The sequence below is a fragment of the Mycetomoellerius zeteki genome, unplaced genomic scaffold (assembly GCF_001594055.1).
Source record: "Mycetomoellerius zeteki isolate Tzet28-1 unplaced genomic scaffold, Tzet1.0 scaffold211, whole genome shotgun sequence".
NCBI classification, from domain to species: domain Eukaryota; kingdom Metazoa; phylum Arthropoda; class Insecta; order Hymenoptera; family Formicidae; genus Mycetomoellerius; species Mycetomoellerius zeteki.
The window spans coordinates 174,343-198,210 of NW_017257076.1; the positions used below are offsets into that span (position 1 = coordinate 174,343).

A 23,868-nucleotide genomic window follows, 5' to 3' on the forward strand; every position below is an offset into this window, starting at 1 on the left:
GAATGCGTATTTTAAATAATGAAAAATATTTTTGGATTTAGTTGGATTAAATTGGATGCAATTGGGTTGAAAAACTGCATTTCCTATTCAAAATTTTGAATTGAACAATATTCGCAATGCACAGAAAAAGCTGATATTATTTGTAAATTGAAAGGCATAGAGATATGCTCCATGCAATTCCTATAAATGAATAAAAATGCATTCAGGATCGAAAAGCATTCATTTTATCATTCCTGAACCCGTATTTTTGAAAATATCAATCCATTTCAATTCATTCTCGTTTACTGGGCAGTTCTATAATTCCTCTTTGTATATATTTTCTCTATGCATTATTTAATAAGTCGATTGACGATTAACTTGTTAGAAGCGATCTCATTTGCGTGGGTCCTCTAAGGCCGGAATCAGACAACGCATTGAATATTGAGATTGAAGATTGAAAGATTGAAATTTGACCAATCAAAACAATAGGAGCTAAAATTCCTTTGTCCTCACTGGTCAAATTTTAATCTTCAATCTTCAACCTCAATCTTCAATGTGTAGTCTGATTCCGGCCTAACACATTTGACATCTCTGACATTCGTTTTTCCCGCGCAGTGCGGTATTTATCGTGCTTGAGCAGCTTGAGCCACGCCGGTGGGAGAGACACGACTGACACGACTCGTGGCCAATCGCATATGACCACGATCGCAATGGCGGCGTGGCTGGACAGTTTTGTGTTATCGGTTGGTTAGGAGTCGATCTGGCGGTGCCGAGTACGTTTAGTCTCCTTATTTACAGCATAACACGTCGTACGCAGTGGAACCGATTTTTTTCTCCCCTCAGTCATGTACGGTCTCCTGATAGTGGCACTGCTGGATCTAACCCTCGACGGTACGTGCATCCCTAACCTTCTCTTTCACTCTTGCGTAAACGAGCCCGTTTATCCACACGAACGACTGATAACACCTGTTTCTTTTTTTAGTGGTCGGAAGTGTCTCGCAAGCGGAGATTGCTAAGCATTTGGAGTACGGTAGAGAATTCCTGGTGAAGGGCCAGCTACAGGATGCGTTGTCACACTACCACGCAGCAGTTGGTAGGTTGAATCGCGAATTCGCACCCGGTCTTTAAATTTTTCGCGAGATTCTCTTGCTAACAGCTGATTTTACGCCGGAGAACAATCATCTAGAATTCAAGGCTCAATTTCTTTTAGAAGGGGACCCGAGCAATTACTTGACGTATTACAAGAGAGGTACAGTTTATTTAGCGTTGGGCAAAGCCAAGTTTGCCCTCCTCGACCTCGACAAGGTTCTAGAGCTGAAGGCGGATTTTACGCCAGCGAGACTGCAACGTGGTAACATTTTACTCAAACAAGCTCATTTTGATGAGGCTGAAAACGACTTTCACGACGTGGTACGTCATCCTTTGTGTTTATATTGGTCGTTTCTCAACCAGACACAGATGATACAGTGTAATATGGTGAATTATCTTATAACCCTGTAACAGAGTTTGGCCACAAGTAATTTTGTCAAAACAAGAGTGAGAAAGAAAGATATATATGTGTCTTATATATGCTATCTCATTCTAACTTGTATTATCTTATTTATTCTAACTTATTGAAGTTGACAAAAACGACAGACCAATCAAAAGTTTATCATTTCATGATTAGACTCTGATATAAGGCCTGTTTTTTTGGCTGAATTTTTTCAGTTCATCTTTCTTCTTTCCTTCTGAAGAGAAAAGGAAGAAAGCTGAACTGGTATAAAAGTTCAGCTAAAAAGAACAGGTCTATAGAATCTCTACAATGAATCATTTCATCCTTGCTTAATAGGCCTTCTACAATAAGCCATTAGTCATAAATCAGAAGTCAGAAGCTAAAAATTGATGATTGATTGGTCAATTTCCAGCTTCTAACTTCTGATTTATGACTAATGGCTTATTGTAGAATGCTTCTAACACTGGCAAGTAGGATTTAATGATTTCTGTATTACATTGTCAACTGTGTCTTGCTGGCAAACGTCTGTTGTATTGTCTGTTGTATTTTTACATGTTTAATATATTTGTCTCATGTCGCTTCTCTTTTTATTCCAGCTAGCATTAGAACCAAATAATAGGGATGCCTTGAATGCCTTAGATAGGTTATATCCAGCTAGAGAAGATATGAAATTAGTCGATATATTTGTGTATAACGGCGATCACGTAGCAGCTGTACAGCAAATTACTCGACTCATCGAGATATGTCCATGGTCCTCTTATCTTAGAGAACGCAGGGCAGAGAGTCATGTTGCCCTTGGGGATTTTATGAGCGCCGTATCGGACATACGTTCAACTACAAAATTATTATCTGATAATACGGAGGGTTTCTTCAAGCTCTCGACGTTGCTCTATCGTCTCGGAGACGTTGATGAGGCATTAAAGTGAGTAATTAATCATTAGAATAATCGATATTTTTATTAAGTCGCACAACTAATTTATCATAAATATTTAGGGAGATTCGAGAATGTTTAAAGCTTGATCCCGATCATAAGCAATGTTTCCCCTTTTATAAGAAGATTAGAAAGATAAAGAAGTTGTTACAAGATGTGGAGACAGCGCTGGAGGAAAAGGATTATGACGCGTGTATTGATACGGCTCATCGCGTATTAACGCAAGAGCCAAACGAGCCGAAAGTGCAATTCATGGCTTATCATTATCTCTGCAAATGTTACTCAGAAAATTCTGAGGCAACTCAGGCGATTAGTAATTGCCAAAAGGCGTTAAATATCAGGAGAGAACCGAGTGTATTGTGCGACAGTGCAGAAGCGTATCTTGCCGCGGAAATGTTCGACGATGGTAATTTAATTTTATGTGTTTAGTACAAAAAATAATCCAGACTCCCGATAGTTCAAAATAATAATCAAATTTTAAAAGGGCCGCTGGGAATCGGTGTGGTAAGAAATACGCAATTCTATAGCAAGAATACTTTAATAATTCATTTACGACCTACACAAAATTTAAAGTTTCTCAACGTTACATAGACTAGATTTCAGTTCAAATTTGAACTATCTTTATCGGATAAAAAACGAATAAAAGTTAGAAAAAATTCAAATTCACACAAAAATATGTGTGAGAAAGATACGGATTTGAGTTCTCTATTCGTTTTTTACTCGTTAAAGAAGGTTCATATTTGTACCGAAATATGCAGTTTATGTAATGCTGTACGATTTTAAATTTTATATAGGCCGTAAATAAATTGTTAAAGTATTCTTGTTACAGAACAGCTGCGCACTTTTTACAGAAATTACATGAACTTACTTACATCTCTTGTTACAGAATCGTGCCAACTCCCATCTTTTTTTAATTTTGATTATTATTTTAATGTTATATATTTTGTTAGTGCCATATTTTGTAGTATATATATTTCCTACTTTATAATTGTAATGTAATAAACGAATATTTTTTCTCTTTAACAGCCATCAGGGATTTCAAGGAAGCATTAGAGATAGATTCGAACTTCCAAAGAGCCAAACAGGGACTGCAAAAAGCGCAACAACGGCAAAAGTTATCAGAGTCGCGAGATTATTATAAGATTTTAGGCGTTCCAAGAACGGCGAATAAACGGGATATTATCAAGGCTTATCGGAAAGCAGCACAAAAGTGGCACCCTGATAATTTCCAAGAGGGCGATGAAAAGAAACGCGCGCAAAAGAAGTTCATCGACATCGCCGCTGCTAAGGAAGTTCTTACGGACGACGAGAAGAGGGCGAAATTCGATCAGGGCGAGGATCCTCTGGATCCGGAATCGGGCCGGCACCAGCAGGGTTTCAATCCCTTCCAGGAGTTCCATCACTTCCACGGTTCTCCCTTCCAGTTTAAATTCCACTTCAATTAAACACGCCGTCATCTCGTCATGATAGAAAAATTACCATTCTCAAATTCTAACGCGCGCATGTATGCGCACACCCGTCGCTTCGTCCGCGACGATATCTTCACTTCGCTCTAGCCCGAATTTTATTTCGCTACCTCGTCGTTGGAGATCGCACGTATTTAACCCGTTAAATGGACTCGGGAGATCCTATGTGTGCGAATTGTGTCGTAACAGATCAGTGGCCATCTCGCGAAGTTGGGCAATGCAAACTGTCTCGGCACGTATCTGATAAGACGCGAAGGTAGATTTAATCGCTCGCACTAGTTCGTCTATTGCAAAAACTTATAAATACAGTACTCTCTAGTACATGCAGATTGAGCGATGAGTATAATCCTATTTCGATTCACATATGAACGTCGCGTGTAATTTTATTATCATCGCATTATACCAACCTGTACACTACTGGTAAAATCGTGATTATTCCCCACGTGTTACAATACGTAGGGAATGTACAGTGATCATCACACTGCCACTGATTGCTTCAGCGGCTGTCATTTTTAGCTTGAGAATGTGCGATAATTAGATCGAGAATAAGCCCGAGAGACGTTATGCCTTTATCGAGTACGATACTGAGCCGGTATATTTATATCATTATACTACTTACGCGGAATTCGTACTCGGTAATGTTCAAATGATGCGTAGAACAATGCTGTGCGCTTGTCATGTTTGCATGTGTGTGAGTCAAACCTTCATGTAAATACTGTATTTCTGATATTTGTTTAAAAATATATTTGAATAATTTATACAGATACTTCGAAGGCATTATTAGTAGCGATGCACCGGAAAGTATCCGGTATTATTCGGCACTATTTACTATCCGACCGGATAGTCGGATATCATTAGTATCCGGGAATATATCAGGTTGAATTTTGATATCATTAAATTGTTGATTTTTTATTATACAAATGTTCTAAAAATAAGTATGCATATTCATAATGCTATAATATCTTATACATTGTTGCAAAATTACAATGTTTTCTCTATAAGCTTTTTTTTTTAAGATATTTTCCCGGAATCCGTTCGGATATCCGATGTTACATTTTGTCCGATATCAGGTAATATCAGGTAATTTTACGATCCGGTGCATCTCTAATTATTAGTATGTAAAGAAAGCGGTAAAACTCTTTTTAGTAATAAAATGTCAAACTCTCTGTCGTTTGTTCAGACACACTGAAGTCCTTTTTTTCTTAGATATATTTTTTGTCTCTTTTTTTCATCAGGCTTTTCTTTTTTGGCGGGATCTTCCGCAATCGTTTCCACAGACCTTTGTATTTTCCTAATTGTTGCCTTACCATGTGACCTCTCCATGTCGATTGGATAACAGTTGCGGCTTTATTTAGTTTCTCTTCTTCTTTTAATCTATTTTCCTCGACGGTGCTTTCGTCGATAAATTTCTGCCGTTTGTCCATTAAAGCGGGCATTTCTTCTATTTCTAATTTTTGTTCTTCTATTAGTTTCTATCAGCGGATCAAGATACTCATTATTAAACTCAAGCTTATCAGTATCATTATATTAAACAATTGATTTTCTTTTTTCTTTTTATTTTTTGTATGTTAAGTTTGTTATCTTTTATTTGTTAATATGTTTATCTTTAGTTAAATATATATAATATATATGTATACTGTACGGATTATGTTATTTAGTTTTATTTATTCAACTATTCCTTATTAATTTTTGAATATACCTCTAATTCATCGATTTCCTGCTGCCGTTTCACAATCTCCTCATTATATTTCTTTGTCCACATATCTATCTGCTCTTCTTTCTCTTTGATGTCTGCTTCTAAGTAAGTACATATTTCAGTCGAAATAGCCTGCTCGGCATTGTACTCCTTTAAATATTCACTCAGCTTGTTCAGCATATCTCTGTTTTGTAGATTCAGTTTGAGTTCCTGCTGCTCCAATCTAGCTTTCGCCCATTTTTCCGCATAGCCTGAATGCAATGTACTCAATCAGAATACTATGAAACGCATATATATGGATTATTTATTACCCAATTTTCCACTATTTATGAATATCGCGTGATCGACTCGCGCGTCGCTTTCCTGCGCAAGTTTTATCGTCCTTTTCCTGTCTTCCTCGTTCGCTTTTTTATCGGATTCCAGTTGCTCTCGAAGTTGTTTAGCTTGGCTGAGCCACATCTGGGCGCTTTCTTCAAGATTACGTTCGCCTTCAAGTTTCTTCGCTATATTATCAACCTCTTTTTGCAGACTGTCGAATGTTCTATGATTCTTTATTTCGTGAAGGACTTTTTTTAAGACTTCACATACGTAGTTCCTAAATGCAGATTTATTGGAGAAGCGAATGCAAATTAGCGCGATTGTCCAAAGAGCATCTTTCTCTTCAAAGATTCTTGTTTCTAAAGTAGGATTACTAGGACAGTAACGTATCAAAATATTTTCGCGAAAGATTTAAACATATACAAAGTCCTTATAAAAGCATCTTGAAATAATGTATTACTTTCTGGGATCATGTGATGTTTTTAAAATGAATTTTATATATCTGTAAGTCATATCAAAGCAATAGAATGTAGAGTATACTTTTGCATAGGTGTATTATAAAATACATGTGAGGGTGTATTTTTGCGCACCTTTCCCTCTGCAATTTTTCAGCCTCCGTGGGTACAATTGGTAACAGGCCCATGTCTTCTCTGAAGATAATTCTAGGTTCATCAGGCACCCCGTAGGTCTCGTCGATTGTCTTGAACGAGTCATCCCAGCGTGGATCGACGTTGGCTGGTATCATGAATCCGATTATGGCAAGCTGATCTAAACACTTCTCGAGGACGGAGGATATAGCGGCTGCTTCTAGCGGCGTGAATGGTGGAACTTTCATTTCCGCATTCTGCATCTCGTCTTTTGATATTTTCGACGACGTGTTTTTAGGCGACGAAAGTTTCAAAGGCGTTTCAGGCTCGATGAGATCTAATAACTGAAAAATAATAAATATCAAGTTCAGATTTTGTGTACAAATTGTATATCATCCAAATGTGTCAGATTTTTTGATAGAATTTTATTTATACTTTTATATACCACGTATTTTAAAATATATAAAATGTATACTCCAATTCTTAAAATGTTTCTCGTAATATATAAATATATATATATACACACATATAATTTAAATTAATTTTAACAAATTATTCATGTATCACGATAATGTTACTTACTTTTTTATCCTTAACATCTGTCTTACAGATTTTGTTTAAATTTTGGATGAACATGTCAGTGGTCTCTTTCAGCGTTTTCTCGATGGTATGTTTGTTTGTTGACTCGACATGGATTACGTTTCTATGAGCTTGTTGAAGAGTTATCGATGATAATCTATTCAGAACGATTTCTTTTTGAAATGTTTGTTCATCTCGGATTGTTTTCTGTTCATTTACCATCATATTAGGATGTGCTAAAATGGCAAACGTACATAATATTATACCATTATATATATATATAAAACACGAAGATAAATAAAAATTTGGAAAGAGAATTAATTAATATAACTATCTTTCTGTAGAAAATATTAAAATATGTTGATATTACTTATATCTGTTTAGAATTATATAAATGAATATATAAACTATAATTGAATAATCATTTTTCTTGAAAATTATGATAGTATGGAATCAAGATATACGTTTTATTTATATCAAAAATAATTGCTGTCAGAAATTCAACCGTATTTATACAAACCTTATTATTGTTACTTTATATTCCTTATTTTTTCTCGTCAATTAGAATATCTGCTAGAAATGTGCAGAGTGTGAGTATACAAAATATTGGCACTGAGATCTTTGGTTTAATTTCTTCCCAAGTCATATTGCTAATTTTTTTGATGTGTCATGTTCGTGAAAATTTGAAAGTGTATAGGCAATCCAGAAACAAAACAGAATCAATAAACATGTTCGTAATAGAGATGAAAAGATATTTTTTTTCCTGATGTTTACGTAGAATCTCATCATTTGTATTGAAAATAAAGATATATTTAACAACAATAATACATTTCTACATACAGTTTACCTACAGTAAATAAATGTACTTTAGCATTTTTCATATAAATATTTAAATATTTTTGAACACACAGTTATCTCAACGACTATATTTTTGAATATGCTGGAAATCTTTGATTGTATCAAGCCATTCTATACAAAGTAGAGTTAAATTTATAAATATAAATTTTCATTTTGCATAGACGTGTTTAAACTTTAACCAAATAAATGTTTAATTTTTAATGCATACTTTCTTGTAGAAGGAATAAAATTATGATAAGGAACTTAGTAGAAATCTAATAATATACCAATTAAATTACGAGTTTTAATTTATAAATTTTGGTTAAAAATCGAATTGCATACGTGTAATACACTTGTTCATATAAATATACAGCATATTCATAAATATATATTACAAGTTAAATTTTAAATTCATAATACACTAATGATAAATATACAATCTCTTTGCACAAAAATAATTGAGTATCAACATGATTTTAATTTTAATATACTGTTCAAAAGTTATATCTCGTTCTAATTACGCACACACACAAAAGCACATTATCTCTTTTCTTTATATCATTTACGAAAAATAAACTCTAATTATTAAATCTTAAAATATCCAATGAGTTTCGTAGTTCAATAATACTTTGTGTATAATCGCTCGACTTTTCCTATTCTGTACATTTACTCCTTACAACTTCATTTTACATAATACAGCTATTGTCATGGTAATAATAATAACGTAACAGCCTTCGTGATCTCTATGCCCGTCCGTTTTATCACGTTTACATACATTACATTTCGATGCAGATTATCTGTAACTACGCGGCTGTAAAAGCGCATTAATGGTGATCGATATAGATTACACATTGCATATACACGTAAATTATGCATGCATACCTAATAATAAGGCGGAAGTATTGTGAACAGAACTGGTAATTTTCTGTTGGCTTGACATTATGAAGGCTTTATATTATGACATTGAATACATTGGACTTTTCTCATCGAAAATACTATTCTCTGTAAAATATTTTGGTTGTACGCCCTAAAAGCGTTTACATAAGAACAATAAATATTTCTAAAAACATAGACATTTTATACGAAATAACTAGTATATTCGTGAGGCATTACACCTCTCCTAGGATAAAACGTATGACTTGTGGAGTATTCTAATAGGTTTGTGATCGAGCTCATATAGATATCGGCGAATCTAAACAGTCTTCTAGAGAAATAAGTCGGATTATGATATGTTCTGAACACCGAGCCGAATTGTTCGTTGAAGACAGATTTAATCTCGTTTCTTAATTGATCCCGTTCCCTCATCCATTCGTCCAGTTCATTTTGCACTTCAGGTCCTTCATAATCCTGATGTTCTTCAATTAAACCAGTTAACATCTGGAGCCAGTTCGCGTTTTCTTTGAACTTCGGATCATTCAAGGTTTCGATTTCGTGCTGTAATGCAATTTATGTATTGTATGTCATACGGTCATATCTATATTAAATTCAGTGTATCAATATTCTTTTAAAAACAAATTAGTTTCATACAAAAAAGATTAATAAAAATTGTGTATTACCGTCAATTCTTTTATTATTGCGCCTGTTCGCCAGCCATGTTCTAAAGTTACGTCTGCCAGATCGCTGTATGGATGATCACCAAAGTACAATACTTGATGTCCTCGCCATTCGGTCATATCTTGCAACTGTTTAACTGTTCCCTAAGTGTATTTCGCGGTTAATAAATATAGTATTACTTAGCATATTATAATCACAAATATATAATTTTTTTAAATATTAAAATAGACAATTACCTCGAGATATATGATACCCTTGTTGAGTTTAGTGACTCTATCCCATAGTTGCGTCTGTTTAACTTCGTCGTAGATTCTCAAGGGGCGCGTTTCTTCAGTGAAAAATTTTGGTTTTCTCGCTTGAACGATTACTACGTCGAAATAATTCTTCCAATTTTCGCCAACCAGAAATTGCATTCCATTGTTACTGCAAAAGTCACGTCAACCATTGTATAATAATTATTATATGCATAATAAATTTCGTTTAAATTAAGATTGCCAATACTTGAGAAACATACACGAAATGAAAAGGACTGTTTGTAACCAGAAACGTCTTTTTGCCGGCATTTCGAAGTCGATCGAAAAATCTCCTTAAATCTTTATTCTGTTCTAGGTATTCAGATACATTTTCCACTACTAGTTGATGCATTACAGGATGGCAACTTTGCACAGAGTTCTATAAATATCGTATAAGATTCATTACAATAGCAATTAGCAAGATTATACTTTGATTGCTCACCTTAACGTCTCTAAAAAGTATCTCTGGATGATAATCAATGTGATTCTGTAGAAAATACTCCGTGACGTTACACAATAGACATATTTCTGGTACCGAAAACAAATCGGCTAATTGAACCATTTTCGAGCGATGTACAGCATCCTAAACAAATAAATGTTAGAATTTAGAATATTCTAAAAAAAATACATATATGTACATATTTCGCGAATATAAATATATATTATACTTGCCTTCTATATCGTGATTGAAGCAATTCATCGTTCAAAAACACACATGTTGATACATGCAAAAACAGAGAACGAGAGACATTTAATACATTAAGATTTCTCTTTACAAATGAAAACGTACAAATCACGAAAAATGTCGCTGCTTCTTTTTGCCACGGTATAAAAAAGAGAGAAGACGAGAAATGTTTTAGTGTTTAGAAAAATGATTAAAAATAATTAAGCATAGTTGTTCAGTTATGCAACAAATCATATTGTCGATATTCAAAAATTGTGAAGTACTTCTCATATCTTGAATTTACTGGCTTTAAGCAAATCATGCAGTGCTCGTTTTCTTATTAAAAAGAAGAAACATGTGTGTGCATTAAGCTTTCAAGTGCCACGCATAATTCATTAATTCTCCCATTTTGTCGTCGTTATTCGATAATGAACTCACGTAAGAGTGTTTATGAGGTGCCTCCACATAAGCTATCGGTATTATCCTGTTCTTGTAGATTCGAAGAACCTCTTCATCGGGTACGGGATGCAAACCACGATAAACGGCCCCCAATTGAATTTGCAAGAAGCTGTCGAACGAAATTTTCTCTGTACTCTAGATTGGCAATTCCCTCTGGATACTGGAATAATTAAGCTAGTTTGAGTGAACTTCAAGATGAAATTCTAATCAGTTGTAATTGTCCTTTGATTTCGGGAGAAATTTTGAGGAGCTGTCCTTTAAGATGAAAAGACAAGCTTTATGTATTCTTCTACACATTTAATTGTTTTCTCTTTCAGCAGAAACTAAAGCTTTTACTAAAGTTTTCAATAAAGCACAAACTATTTTTGACAATTAAATAATGTTTTTCTCGAAAACGAAAAAGGTTTGCAATACATACAACATACGTTTCTTTTATTAATCATTAAACATATTTGACCAAAGACATTTTAATTATATTTTTTTGCATTATTACAAAAAGTTGATTCTAGATTTTATCCAAAGAAGCGAAAGAATTGCATATATAATACATATCATATCATATTGATTTGATTAATCAGCAAATTTATCACAAAATAGAGACCTTAAATTTTTTAATAAGCATATCGCGACCCAGACTGTAAAGCAAGTAGTCCATAGATGGCTTGTAACACGCCAGCGTGTAATCGTAATCGAATCCATAGACTTGGACCTCTTTCAAGTCAAGCTCGTTGCAGGCAAACACGCCTTTGGGATTCACATCTTGCGGCAATTTCTTCGCTATAAAATTACGACATTGAAAATTAATTCGGGAAGAAAAGAAAAAGATGCACAGCATCTAATCAAACATCTAAGGACTGGACATGTATTTAAAATATTTTTATTTAAAACACAGTATTTGCAATACAAGTATATTTTGTATTTTATATTTCAGAGCACATGAAAATATTTTGTATTTAAAATCGAAAGATTAAAAGTTTTTTGTATTTTGTAATTCAAATAGCAAGATTAATTGTCAATCTAATATTTATAATATAAAATACTTTCATATGATTCCTTGAAATACAAAATACAGAATTTGCATATACTCCACTGAAATACAAAATATAAAATACAGTTGTCTTACAACTCTCTTAACTTTTGTTTATCAAAGAAAAGTATTTCAAATACATGCTCAGCCCTGTCTAACGTGATAAGAGTCGAACGGCGCGATGAAGGATGCGGCTTTGTGCCTCTCCGAGAATTGGAAATGGATCGGTATCGCTCGCATCCGATCTTAATTTCGCGCGAGCTCGAGTCCTCGATTGGAATGAACTACAGTTATTACTCCTCCAGACCTAACTGGCGATCAATTTGTGCGTCGGTGCTCCCGTTTCGTTCTATAGATGCGCGCGATACAGGCCGATTTTCACTGTCCTAGATTTTTCTGCCCGGCACATTCGTCGCCTCCTCTCGTCTGTGCCGTGAGAGACCGATCTCCGCGATCTAAAATCTAATCCGCTCTTTGGCCGCCCTCCTTACGCTGCTTTTCGTCAGCGGAGTAATTAATCAAGACGGACGAGCGGGAATGTTGGGCGAGTCGAGAGACGCGGCGGATATCCTCATCAATAATTTATGTACTTTTCCTGTTCACTCGCTCGCTCAAATAACTTGCTCGATGCGGCTTCGGCACGTCGTTATCTCACGGGCCGTCCAATTGCGACGATAAATACAGGCTACGGCTCGTAAGTTTGTCAACGCGGCCGGAGATACACGGGAATTTAATATTGAAATTTCGTGAGGCTACGTTTTACTGTGTTCTTCGCACCCGCGACAAATTTATGTGAATGTGCATCGGTCCGTTTTTTTTTCTCCTGGCATGCCTCCCGTTTCTTTAATTTATCGAAGCTCCGCAAATTTATAAATAATATACATTCGCTAATTTCTGTAATTACAAGCGATAAGATATGCACCGCTTGTATTTATTTACATGTATATGTATGGAGAATAAATTAACAAAATAACGTGAACGTCTGAGAAGTATTTATCTACTTGTTTTATTAATAAAAAGTTGAACCATTATTTGTCTTTAAATCTATAGATTCTATCCTTGTTAAAATAGAGTTGAATAGGGTAGCAACTGCTGCAGTGCAACCATTCCTTTTATATTATACCATTCTTCTAGCAGAAGTCTTCTAATTGCTTAAAAGATATTGAAGGAGAAAATCCCTTGCACAACACAGTTCTCAAAAGAGACCTAAAGGCATTCTAAAGACGTCCTAAAGACGTAATAAGGACGTCTCTTGGAAAACTGTTGTTTCTCATTCTGCGCTTCAAAATCACAAATATTACAAAATGTGTAACGATATGTTAATTGATATTTAAATCAGGCATTGATCAGGAAAGACGATGAAATTTTGGAGAATAAAGAGTTATTTTAGGAAATAAAAAATGAGAAGAAAATTTTCTCCTCAAATATCATTTATATAAGCAATTGAAAGATATTCTATTAAAGCGATAGTAAAATATTAGATCTATTCAAGATAGAATACTTATTGAATGACTATTTCAACAACGATAGAATGTGTATTAAGAGCAAACGATGAACCAACCTCTTATTAACAAAACAAGTAAAATAAATAGCGTTTTTCCTAGATCATATTTTATGTTATCTATCTCTTTTATTCATAAATGAAATATATATATGGGGATTTTTTTAGACCCTACAGTGAAAGAAATATTAGAAACAGAAATAAATATTGAATATTAGAAATGAAAAAATTAGGAAATGAATATGGACGTAAAGTACACAATGGATACGAATAAGATATAAGACATATTCTGATTACATCCCTAATAGCATCTCCAAGGGACGTTCCAAAGAACATTCAGAGGATATCCCTATGTCCTAAGAATATCCCTCGAATAAAGTGTGCTATTAGGGATATATTATAAGGCTGCGAATTCCGATATTCTGCCAGTATTGAAAATCTATAGCGCATGTAACATATAACGTAGGGTGCGTTCCGAGTTGCGCATAAAGCGCAAATATGATGCATCGTTTGTTCTTGTTGTTCACTAAATAATAAAGAAGGATAAAATGATACATCATGCGCTTCATACGTAACTCGGAGCTCACTCATAAATTTTCAGTGCGCAGCGAATATCGGAACGCAACCATAGATTGTTTTATATCTTTTTTATTTGTATCTATTGTGTGTTATTTCTATATAAATATATATTTATATAGAAATAACACACAATAGATACAAATAAAATGAATATATATTTATTTCCACATTTTTTTTGTTACATTCATCTAATAAATCATTTTTGTTCTAATATTTTCCATTGTATACAGGACCTTACATGTTTTTAATTGGAACAATCTGCATTTCAGATCGCATTAAGTTAAAATATTAATAGAATAAGCCATTTTTTTCTTTTTGAATTTTTAGGTACAGTATTATGAATTTTTATCTTCTAACAATTTCCTGCTAAAAAGAACAGTGAAAATGTAGTTGACGAACAATATTCTTCAAGAATGCATCGTAAACAACAGGCAAAAGCTATATAATTGTGCTAATGTCGCTAATTCAAGTGTTCTCGGACACGTGTATTCGAGTGACGGTTTGGCGACCAGCCATTCGGTGACGATTTCGCCGTATGTCGTTTCACACGTAATCGCATGCGTCTCTTATTAGAACTTTGTGCTCGAGAGAGTCAATCAGATCCCGTCGCGGCTTCGCCGCAGCGAAGACACGTAACGGTACGTCGTCACTCTCGCAGGGAGGACGATCGATCCGCGTGCCAATAATTCGCTCGGCATGCGCGCCATGTCAAGGTCGCGCGCGCGCACGTGCCCTATCGATATATCGAACGCGCCGAGCGCATGCGCAGCACCCTTCGCGCGTGACGAAACGCACGAATACATTCACATACGCACGCGAAGGACACAAGCACGCAAATGACGCGCGATCGACGCGACACTGGTATGGCCCAGCATAGCCACAGCCACAAGTATGTTTACTCACACTTGCACTTTTCGAGCATTCTCAGGTAATTCTCGCGCAGGTCCTCACGCGATACCTGACCGCGGTTGAGAGCGCGATCGCCCACCGTGCGTCTGGACCCTCCATGCGGTCCAGGGAGCGCGAACGACCGTATTTCGATGACGCGGCGCGATGTCGCGACGAACCTCGCGTACAACATCACGGACGATTGGCGGACGCGCGACGCAAACCACCGCGGCGCCGCGCGGCGATTGGCCGCATCGCGCGGGCGGCCGATTTGAATCGAGCCGTCACCGCTGACCTCGCGCCTCTACCTTCTCCATGAACGTGGCGGTTTATTAGACGCGGCGCAGGCTGAAGTTCGCCGCGAGGCGCGGACGAAACCGAGCGATTGGTCGCGCCATTCGGTTACTTGCTTTGATATACGTGACGCGATTGGGCGTTGCTTTTGTATCTCGTTCGCTATTGAACGACTGGATCTCTTTCTTCGTGCTTGTGACGTTCCCTTCAATCATTTGTTGCGTTCGTGCTGTCAACGTCATTAGTGCAGCGTCGTTTCGTATGCCTTGCGTGATATATAGATCGTAAGATTTATATAATGGAAGGGTTATTTGAGCGTGTTAACTGCTATTTATACTCAATGAATTTAAACGAGGTATGCTGCGTTTGCGATGACGACGGTGTTTCGAAATCATAGCGTTTATGTTGTGCGAATGCGAAGGATATTTACGAAGGTAATGTTTCAAACTGTATAGAAGAAATCTTGAAAAATTTTTTATTATTGAATACTAGTTTCGATTTACAAAAATATGATTTTGAAATCCTTACTACGCAAGAAATTTTGTTGAACATTTAAAAATCTCGCTTTATATATGATATCGATTAATTGTGTTTTTATCTGGCGTTTGTAAAATAATTTTAAGACGCTCACTTTAGTCAATCTTCAACAATTTGCTTCAAATTTTAAGGTAAAATTTATAATTAATAAAATAATTGAATAATTAATATAGAATTTATTTATATTATATTATGTATGTAACATAATTACTTAAAACTTATACATATTATAATATACTTATATTATAATATGTATAATATAATTATTATATTAATAATTAATAATTATTATATTATTATATATTAAAAATTATTATTTGCTATGTGTATTCTAATTTTTCTATTATTTTATTTATTATACAACATATAAATTATAAATGGAATTTTATTCTGGCACTAATTAAGTATATGTATATGTAATAGTTCTAAACGAGTTCAAATTATTTTTAAACAAATTTCGAAACCGATTTCTAAATCATCATAGATTGAATCACCGATAAATTATAATAAAATATTTTATTAATTACTAATTATCTTAAAATGATAATCTTTATTCATTTCTATATACATATATGTCTTTCTAAACTCGCATATGTTACTTATTCAATATTCGACTTACTTGTTCAAATATATACAGAAGTGTTCCGTTTTTTTCATTTTATCTTCGAGTCACACAAGTCGATTTCAAGTTGTTAAAATACGATCCACTGTGATTACGTGACATTAAACGACTCTAATTACAGTCAAACGTTCGAAACGCTCGTTTTTAGAAAGTTGACGAATCCGTTCATGGGATCTATATTCCAAGGCAATTGTTTCTCTCCCCCGTTGCTTAATATTTACCTCATGTTAGGTCCGATAAATGGGTTAATTGCTGCACGCGAGTTTCCTACCTTAACTGCGTGATTTGAATACAGCAGTCGGTCCCATGAGTTTCTCTGCACAAAAGGTAAAATACCCGAGGCTCGTTATACTCATACCGAAGGTGTTCCCGGTGCAGGCGACGTACAGGGACATTCTAGGATACTTAGCACACTTGGCATCCGATTCTAATCGCGAGAGATTCACGATTATGTCGCTCCTAACCGGTACAAAGAGCCCCTGGCCGATTCTACGCCTCCATATTTAATAGGTGGTCACGACGAACTTATTGATGATGTGATTAACGATCGTTCATCGTTCGCTGTGTTGCTCGTCGTGTCCATTCCGTCGGTCCGTTTTCTGCATCCGCATGCTGCATCCCTGTTTCACCGGCATTCATGGTTTTACTATGGAGACTGTGGGTCACTGAAAAAAAATTTATTAAATCTTAATGTTTATATATATATATATGGTTCTTTGAATAGTACTAAGTAAACATTTACTTACAACAAATATTTACTAAATAAAAAATGATTTAATGGTTTTTGTATCAAATAAATATGTTTACAATGTAAATATTTACTTAGAACTCAAACAAATATTTATTGAAATTTAGTTTTTTTTTCAGTGTACACTGAGAGAAAAAAATAATTGTAATTATCATATTTTAACTAGAATTTGTAATCATTTTTTATTCCAACTATATATCTTTTGGTATAACTATAAATGAAATTATTACTAACATTATAGTAAAAATAGAGGTCTTAATCATAATTATTTTACCATGCAATTATATAGTCACAAATATCAAACACTTTTCTCTTAATATAGAGTGAACCGAACAGAAGAAGGCAGATAATTATCCAAAAATGATGTTATCATTAACGAGAAACAGAGTAATTATGACTAATTATAAAGAAATAATTTCCGAGCGTTTTACGTAGCAATTTTTTGACGATGCGTTTTCGAAGATACGACTTGATATTATATTGTAAATTGGAGACTGGTGCAATAAATTTATCGTTTTTTATCAACCAGTTTATATTAAAATTAGAAAGTTCTTTAAAAAGAACAACGAAAAATATTTCAGATGAAAAAAGAAATGCGTGACATTGTGCGATGGAGCAATATTGCTCCGGTTTTATTTTTAATTCTATTTGACAAATATGAAAAATCCTGTGCAAAAATTTAATACTTCGTAACGTAAAATTTTTATATATTTCTTTCATCTTCGTGATTCTTCAACGCGATACACACATAATATCGATGCAACATCAGCGATTCACGCTCGCCGATTAAAGAAAGAAATACCGCGTCATGAAGCTAATAATCTCGTCGGATAACAGCGTCTTACGATATCCAAAAATGATTATTCACTGCTTCCTGATTGATGGATGTCGAAAGCTACAATTTTCTAACATCTCCGCGTATAACCATTCTGCCACCACCGGTGGCACGCGACCTCGTTGCCTTAATCTAACGTATCTTCGATATCCTCGGTCGTCGCACTCAGAAAAAAGTATTTGGTATATGTGACTATAATTGGATAGTATATATATAAAATAAATGTGATTATTACTACTATAATGTTAGTAATAATAATTATATATTTAGTTCTCTCATATAATATGAAAAAATTGTACTATAAATTGTGATTTCAAATGTTAATATAGTAAAATATCAAGATATAAATGGTAAATAAAATAAACATTTTTATTCAGTAAATACAGTTGCAATTATAATGAATACAAATCATTTTCTTAAATTCACTTATTTATTTATATGGCAATAATAACTAAAAGATATGTTCAGAAAAACTAAAGATTTTTAAACGATGCATGTGTGTGACTATTATTAATAGCACAATTGATTATATTGACTATATGGTTAAAATAATTATAAATATATTAAAATTGTCCCAAAAAATGACTACAGATTATAGCTAAATTATATTGCAATCATTTTTTTCTCAGTATACTTTTCTGATAATATCCTCGATATTACATATGTACATGTTGCGCCGGAATTATTTCGAATGATCGATCTTTTCGGCGTAGAATACAATGTGTGTATTATATGTCGCGCTGTTACATAACATTTTCCCCGCATTAATTTTGGTGTGTATGCACTGCTGGTATTCTGGGTGATAAACAAGCAACGCGGATATATGTGTACAGCGATACGCAATGCATATTTTATATACACTTTCTCCCTTATGATTTGAAAAAATTGATATTTAAATATATAATTTTACGCTGTTTTATAAGCGCGCATTTTGCACACAAATATTCTCTCTTTTTTTTACGGGGTCCCCATCGGTCAAAATGACGCAGATAAAATTACGGATTTTTGCAAACGGCTTTTCGAACTATTGATCGTCGAATTTGTACTTCAAATATACAATTCCACGGGACAATCAAATTTTACGTTGTAACAAAGTATACATGTACCGCCGCGATATTCTCTGTAAAATTTCCCACACCCGTATCCCGGAATATCCCTGAGGCGTTGAATATACATCCCGCTGTCTATATATTGACAGTTTCAACAGAATCAACGTGCACACGTTGTTGCTGCTGAAGACTCGCCCGTACGATCGCCGATTTCATATTCGCAAATATTGTGTCATGTTAAAAATAGCAGCTTGACTTTCCACTCCTTTACGGAGGGCAATAATCATTATATGCTCGCAACTTTCTACGTAATTCGGCGCCTCTCACCATGACTCCACCCTTCCGCCGTATCACCATTATTTCCGATTAATGTCAGTCGTTTCCGACATTCTTAATTGCTCTAGACACGTATTGTGGAACTGTTTGGAATGGATTCCTACCCGTTTTCTCTTAAAAACACAATAGAAATTAGGACTGGTATATTTCGAAGCTCCGACATTAAAAACTTCAATGATGGAAGCTTCGAATGTTCGAACCTTCGAAACACCTTCGATGCTTCAATCTTTGAAGAATAAAAATTATACAATTATTAATTTAATGTAGTTAATAATAACAAATATATTTTTTCATAAAAAATATGCAAATTCATCACAAATATATTTTCATTTTTTTTCTATTCGTATAAATATATTTTTCGAAGGTTCAAAGTTTAACTTTGAATTTCGAAACTTCAAAAGCACATTTTATATATATACATATAAACTTCGACAGTTAATTATTTCAAAGCTTCAAACTTTCGAAGTTGTCAAATGTAACAGCTCTAATAGAAATCTAGGGAATAATCGAATAATTCGAATCGGAATTCATTCCAAATAATTCCATAATATGTGCTCTGTTATCCATTGAATGGTGCTAAATACGCGAGGAATATTAATTTATCGCAGACTTATGTTGAAAAAAAAAATGAGATATATTATCTCGAAAAAAGGTATTTGTCCTTCACGAGATGAACGAGATTTGTCGAGCGACCTATTGAATGACCGTTATGGATGAATTTTTTTTATCAAATTGCTTGTGTACGGCTCGTTATATCACATCAACATTACTATCACATAGACGTAACGAGTTATGTGAGTGGATATGTTAATCAGCTGATACTTATGTGATCGCAATTTTCAACCTGTATTAATCTGTTACTTAATGGTTCACACTAACTTGCTTGCGGTCATTAAAGCGATACATTTCTTCGCGGATTTGCAGTACTCGCACGCGTTCATTAATTAAGTGGGAAATAAACGAGCGAGAGTCACGGATAAGATTCAGCCAACTGGTTTAAGCTAGCTTGCCCGCCTTTTCCTTTTACAAAAACGAATTACGGCAGTTCTAGTTATTTATAGGGATACTTTTCACAATCGTAAATTTTTATTGATCAAATTTGTGTAAGTGTTCTTTTTAAATTAAATAAGGGAGGAACAATGTGTCGCGCTAGAATTCAATGTTCTCGGACATACTTTGGACGTATTTGTAATTTCAAGCGAAAAACGATAAAGGAATGCGACCATTTAATTTATGCACATAATGTAATTGGAACGTTCAGCCGGAAAACGATGTTTTTAAGATTTTCTCATGAATGCGCGATTCGTGTATGTACTTCCTGCGTAAGTTTCCCATCACACGGATGACTTCCTGACTCGGTTTTTTTTATCACGCTCGCCTCTCAGCTCCTTATAGTTTTCTAACAATCGCTTGTATTTGTCTTCCCGTAGACAAAGGTTAATTGCAATCGGATGGACCGTGTTAATGATGTCTGGAGACTTCATGCTCGCGAGTTTCACCATTTGCGATAATGAAGTGCAAGGCCGGGCTAATGGTGCAAAATGTGTTTAAGGCAAACAAGTTTTTGATTTAATCGAGCGACGATGATCGGCCAGAAATAGAAACGCTTTAACATTTGATATAAATATCCACACCGAGAGCTTCAAATAAAAAAAAAAATATAAAAAAGAAATTGAAAAAACGCATGAAAGATATAAAAAGCATAAAATACACGCTTTAAAGCACAAAATAAAATCGCGTTACATGCGATAAAATGTAAAGCTGTGCTCACTTTATCGTGCACCCATGACGAATATTTCAAAAATAAAATTTGACATTTTTTTCTCGGTTTTCAAAGCTACCCGCGAATGATCTACAGCATCGAATTAATTCTGTGTTACAGCCATGTAACTTTTAATGTAACTATGAAATTTTTTATCAAGACCATGCATTCCGCAATTCTTCAATTGCTCCGAGATGCAGTACAGCAACAATAAAATCTATTCGTCTGTTAAGGAACCCGTGATTAAATACTAGATCGTTAAATCGTTTCAGTTCTAAGTTCGTCTTTGGAAAGCGGAGAGACGAAAATTGCTTTAAGGTTCACATACAATTAATACCTATTTTTTACGGTCTAACGTAAACGCTCGATACGTAGAATCACCTGGGGACGTGCGCGAGCATGTGCGTATAACGCGAATGTGTGCACGCAAACGGCAAAGGTGGCGAAGAACGCAGATTGCTAAAGGCGCTGTTCCGGTGACCTACTCCGCGATTATCACTCACTGTGGCCGATCGCCGATGCAAGTGCGTGAGCGTTAACTAGTGTTGCCAGCTACACCGCGCGCCACGAGAAAAGGAGGACGCCACGCGGGGACGTAATCGCGTAAATGTCGTCACGAGTCGTCTCGTGTCGAGCCCTTTCCTGGCGCGATCCCGGCAGGTGCATTGAACCGATGTTTCTGTGTGTCCGGATCGCGATTTGTTTCTATGACCTTACCCGGCGCGATTTACCGTGACTTCGTGTCACAAGCCGCAATTAATTTCTTACTTAGCACTAACGTGTGACATACATAACATGTCGTCGCGACAACTGTTATGAAAATGAAATAAATAATATAAAGTCCGATAATAAGATTAATTAATGTTGCCTAATAAAATGTTTCGAAAGTGGCAATTAATTTACTCTTTCTTTAATGATTCATTTACTTTATTCTCAGTTCCATATGATGCAACAAATCAAACTGATTTCAGTTTTATATTTTGAAAAACGCTTTACCTTAGAAATTTTTATCTGCACAGAACGATTTTGTTGAAGTATTAAAAAGTTTAGCTATATAGATACAGATACAGATTTGAAAACAATTTTGTTGGACCATCAAAATAATTATGTAGGAACTTTTAACACGATGAACAATGCAAAAAGTGATATTTTAGCAGTTAGTTCGAGTATCAAATAATTATTTTGATGGTGCATCAAAATTATTTTCAAATTTGTATCTAGCTTTTAAATAATTTTTTTCTACCTAATTTTTAAAACGACTTTTAGCAAGCCGTTCTTTTTGTGTATTCACAAATAATAATATAATTTCTTGCGTGTGAAGTATAAAGTCAATTTCATTATATATATAAAAAATAATTTTTTAAAGTGATATTCTTTCGGCTTCCAAATATATGATACACAAATTTGTCGAATCGTACGAATTATGGCGTGTTTGAATTAAGTCGACAGGAAAAAAAATCGTTATACTTCTCGTTATACCTTCTACTTGTTATTAAGCGAATGATGAATCCGGATCGCTGGCCGATAATCAGATACCGCTGATTTCTGGCAAGTGCTCGCAGAGAAAGTATGGCCGATCGAACGATGTTGCGATCGATCCAGGCGGCGAAGCATGACCGATCCACGAATCGAATGTATTCCGCAAAACGCTTTTTGCTCGTCTCACATTTTAGCCTATTATCCGCGCGTTTACCGTAACCGTTGATTTCTTGTTTTTTTTTTCAACACAGCTGTTACAAAGTATATGCGATAGCTCTCTTAAGCGCAACGCTATATTTACGTATCTTTTAACGAGCCGCATCTTGAAGCTTCGGAGGCCATCAAACGTTATTAAGATATTAGTTGATGAGTTGAAAACTCATAAATTAGCTAATTCGTTGCGAGTGTTTGAGAATGGAACAAAAAAATTGTTAAAAAATCTTAGTATACCAATAATTAAATTCAGGCTCTAATAAATAAATCGATAGTAAAATTTCAGAACCGTATATGTTATTAATATGTATGTTAACTACTCTGTTTTGGATCCTCCTCAGTATACAAATTAGAATCTTAAAACTTTAGTAGAAATGTATGCAGTTTTCTTAAACACCTATCTAATAGTTATTATCTAGTACTGTATTTTCATTACCCAAAAAACACACAAGTGTCAACACAAAAATCAAAATGACTTTATCTTGATTCTTAACGTCAATAAACAGTCAAATTTTATCAATAAAAAATCATTTTTACTTTCATGACGTCAAAATAGTCATTTTGACTTTCTTTTGACTTGGTTCGTTCCCTGGGTTAGGTATAAAAATATTGCATTAGAAATGGACAGAAGCTTGATAAGAATTTTATTCAGTGGCTGAAGAAGTTTTCCTAGTAAAAATAATAATATGCATAAAGATATATACATCTTCCTAAGTTATTGTCTTGATTTATTTCTTTTTATCTTTATTTATATTATAGCATATTTTTATTATTATAGTTAAAATACTGTATAGTCCATTTATTGCCTATTTTTGTAAATTTCAGTAAATGTGTTCATATTTTGCGCAATAATCTTTTATGATCAATAATTGCAGGCGAAGATTCACATTTTGATTTTGATCCTATAAGTAGTTTTACTTCTCAGTTATTAAACAGAGCTAATATAACTGTTTAGTTAATTGCTCAAAATCTGCATGAAATTTCTGCCAGGAAAATACGACATACTTTTGTCGAATTCGGCAAATGAGGACATTGTTTGGAGGCTACTTAACATATATTTCCAAGTTGTTTGCACAATCATGGCCGCGACTTTCTTATCGTGACGTCATACATTTATCGCGACACGGCGTGTGAGGAATTGAG

General features: G+C 34.6%; 3 protein-coding genes across 3 annotated transcripts; 1 reads left to right on the forward strand and 2 right to left on the reverse strand.

Annotated features, from left to right (window-relative positions):
• Positions 1–685: 685 nt before the first annotated feature.
• Positions 686–4,728, forward strand: P58IPK (dnaJ homolog subfamily C member P58IPK). Its single transcript, XM_018447760.1, has 6 exons — positions 686–870; positions 962–1,072; positions 1,190–1,389; positions 2,068–2,393; positions 2,465–2,808; positions 3,429–4,728. Exons 1-6 carry the CDS (start codon positions 825–827, stop codon positions 3,845–3,847), a joined length of 1,446 nt encoding a protein of 481 aa, XP_018303262.1. The 5' UTR covers positions 686–824; the 3' UTR covers positions 3,848–4,728.
• Positions 4,729–4,869: 141 nt separating this feature from the next.
• LOC108722587 (IQ domain-containing protein G) lies at positions 4,870–7,749 on the reverse strand. The gene is made up of 6 exons (XM_018447765.1): positions 7,569–7,749; positions 7,052–7,284; positions 6,473–6,813; positions 5,876–6,159; positions 5,568–5,815; positions 4,870–5,340 (listed from the first exon to the last, which is right to left on the reverse strand). Exons 2-6 carry the CDS (start codon positions 7,271–7,273, stop codon positions 5,071–5,073), a joined length of 1,365 nt encoding a protein of 454 aa, XP_018303267.1. The 5' UTR covers positions 7,274–7,284; positions 7,569–7,749; the 3' UTR covers positions 4,870–5,070.
• A 686-nt stretch (positions 7,750–8,435) lies between these two features.
• Positions 8,436–15,127, reverse strand: Nt5c (5' nucleotidase C). The gene is given in 9 exon segments (XM_018447756.1): positions 8,436–9,319; positions 9,442–9,582; positions 9,676–9,862; positions 9,954–10,111; positions 10,175–10,315; positions 10,835–10,972; positions 10,974–11,015; positions 11,457–11,632; positions 14,866–15,127. Coding segments are annotated over 9 exon segments (1,518 nt in total). The 5' UTR covers positions 15,044–15,127; the 3' UTR covers positions 8,436–8,962.
• Positions 15,128–23,868: the final 8,741 nt, after the last annotated feature.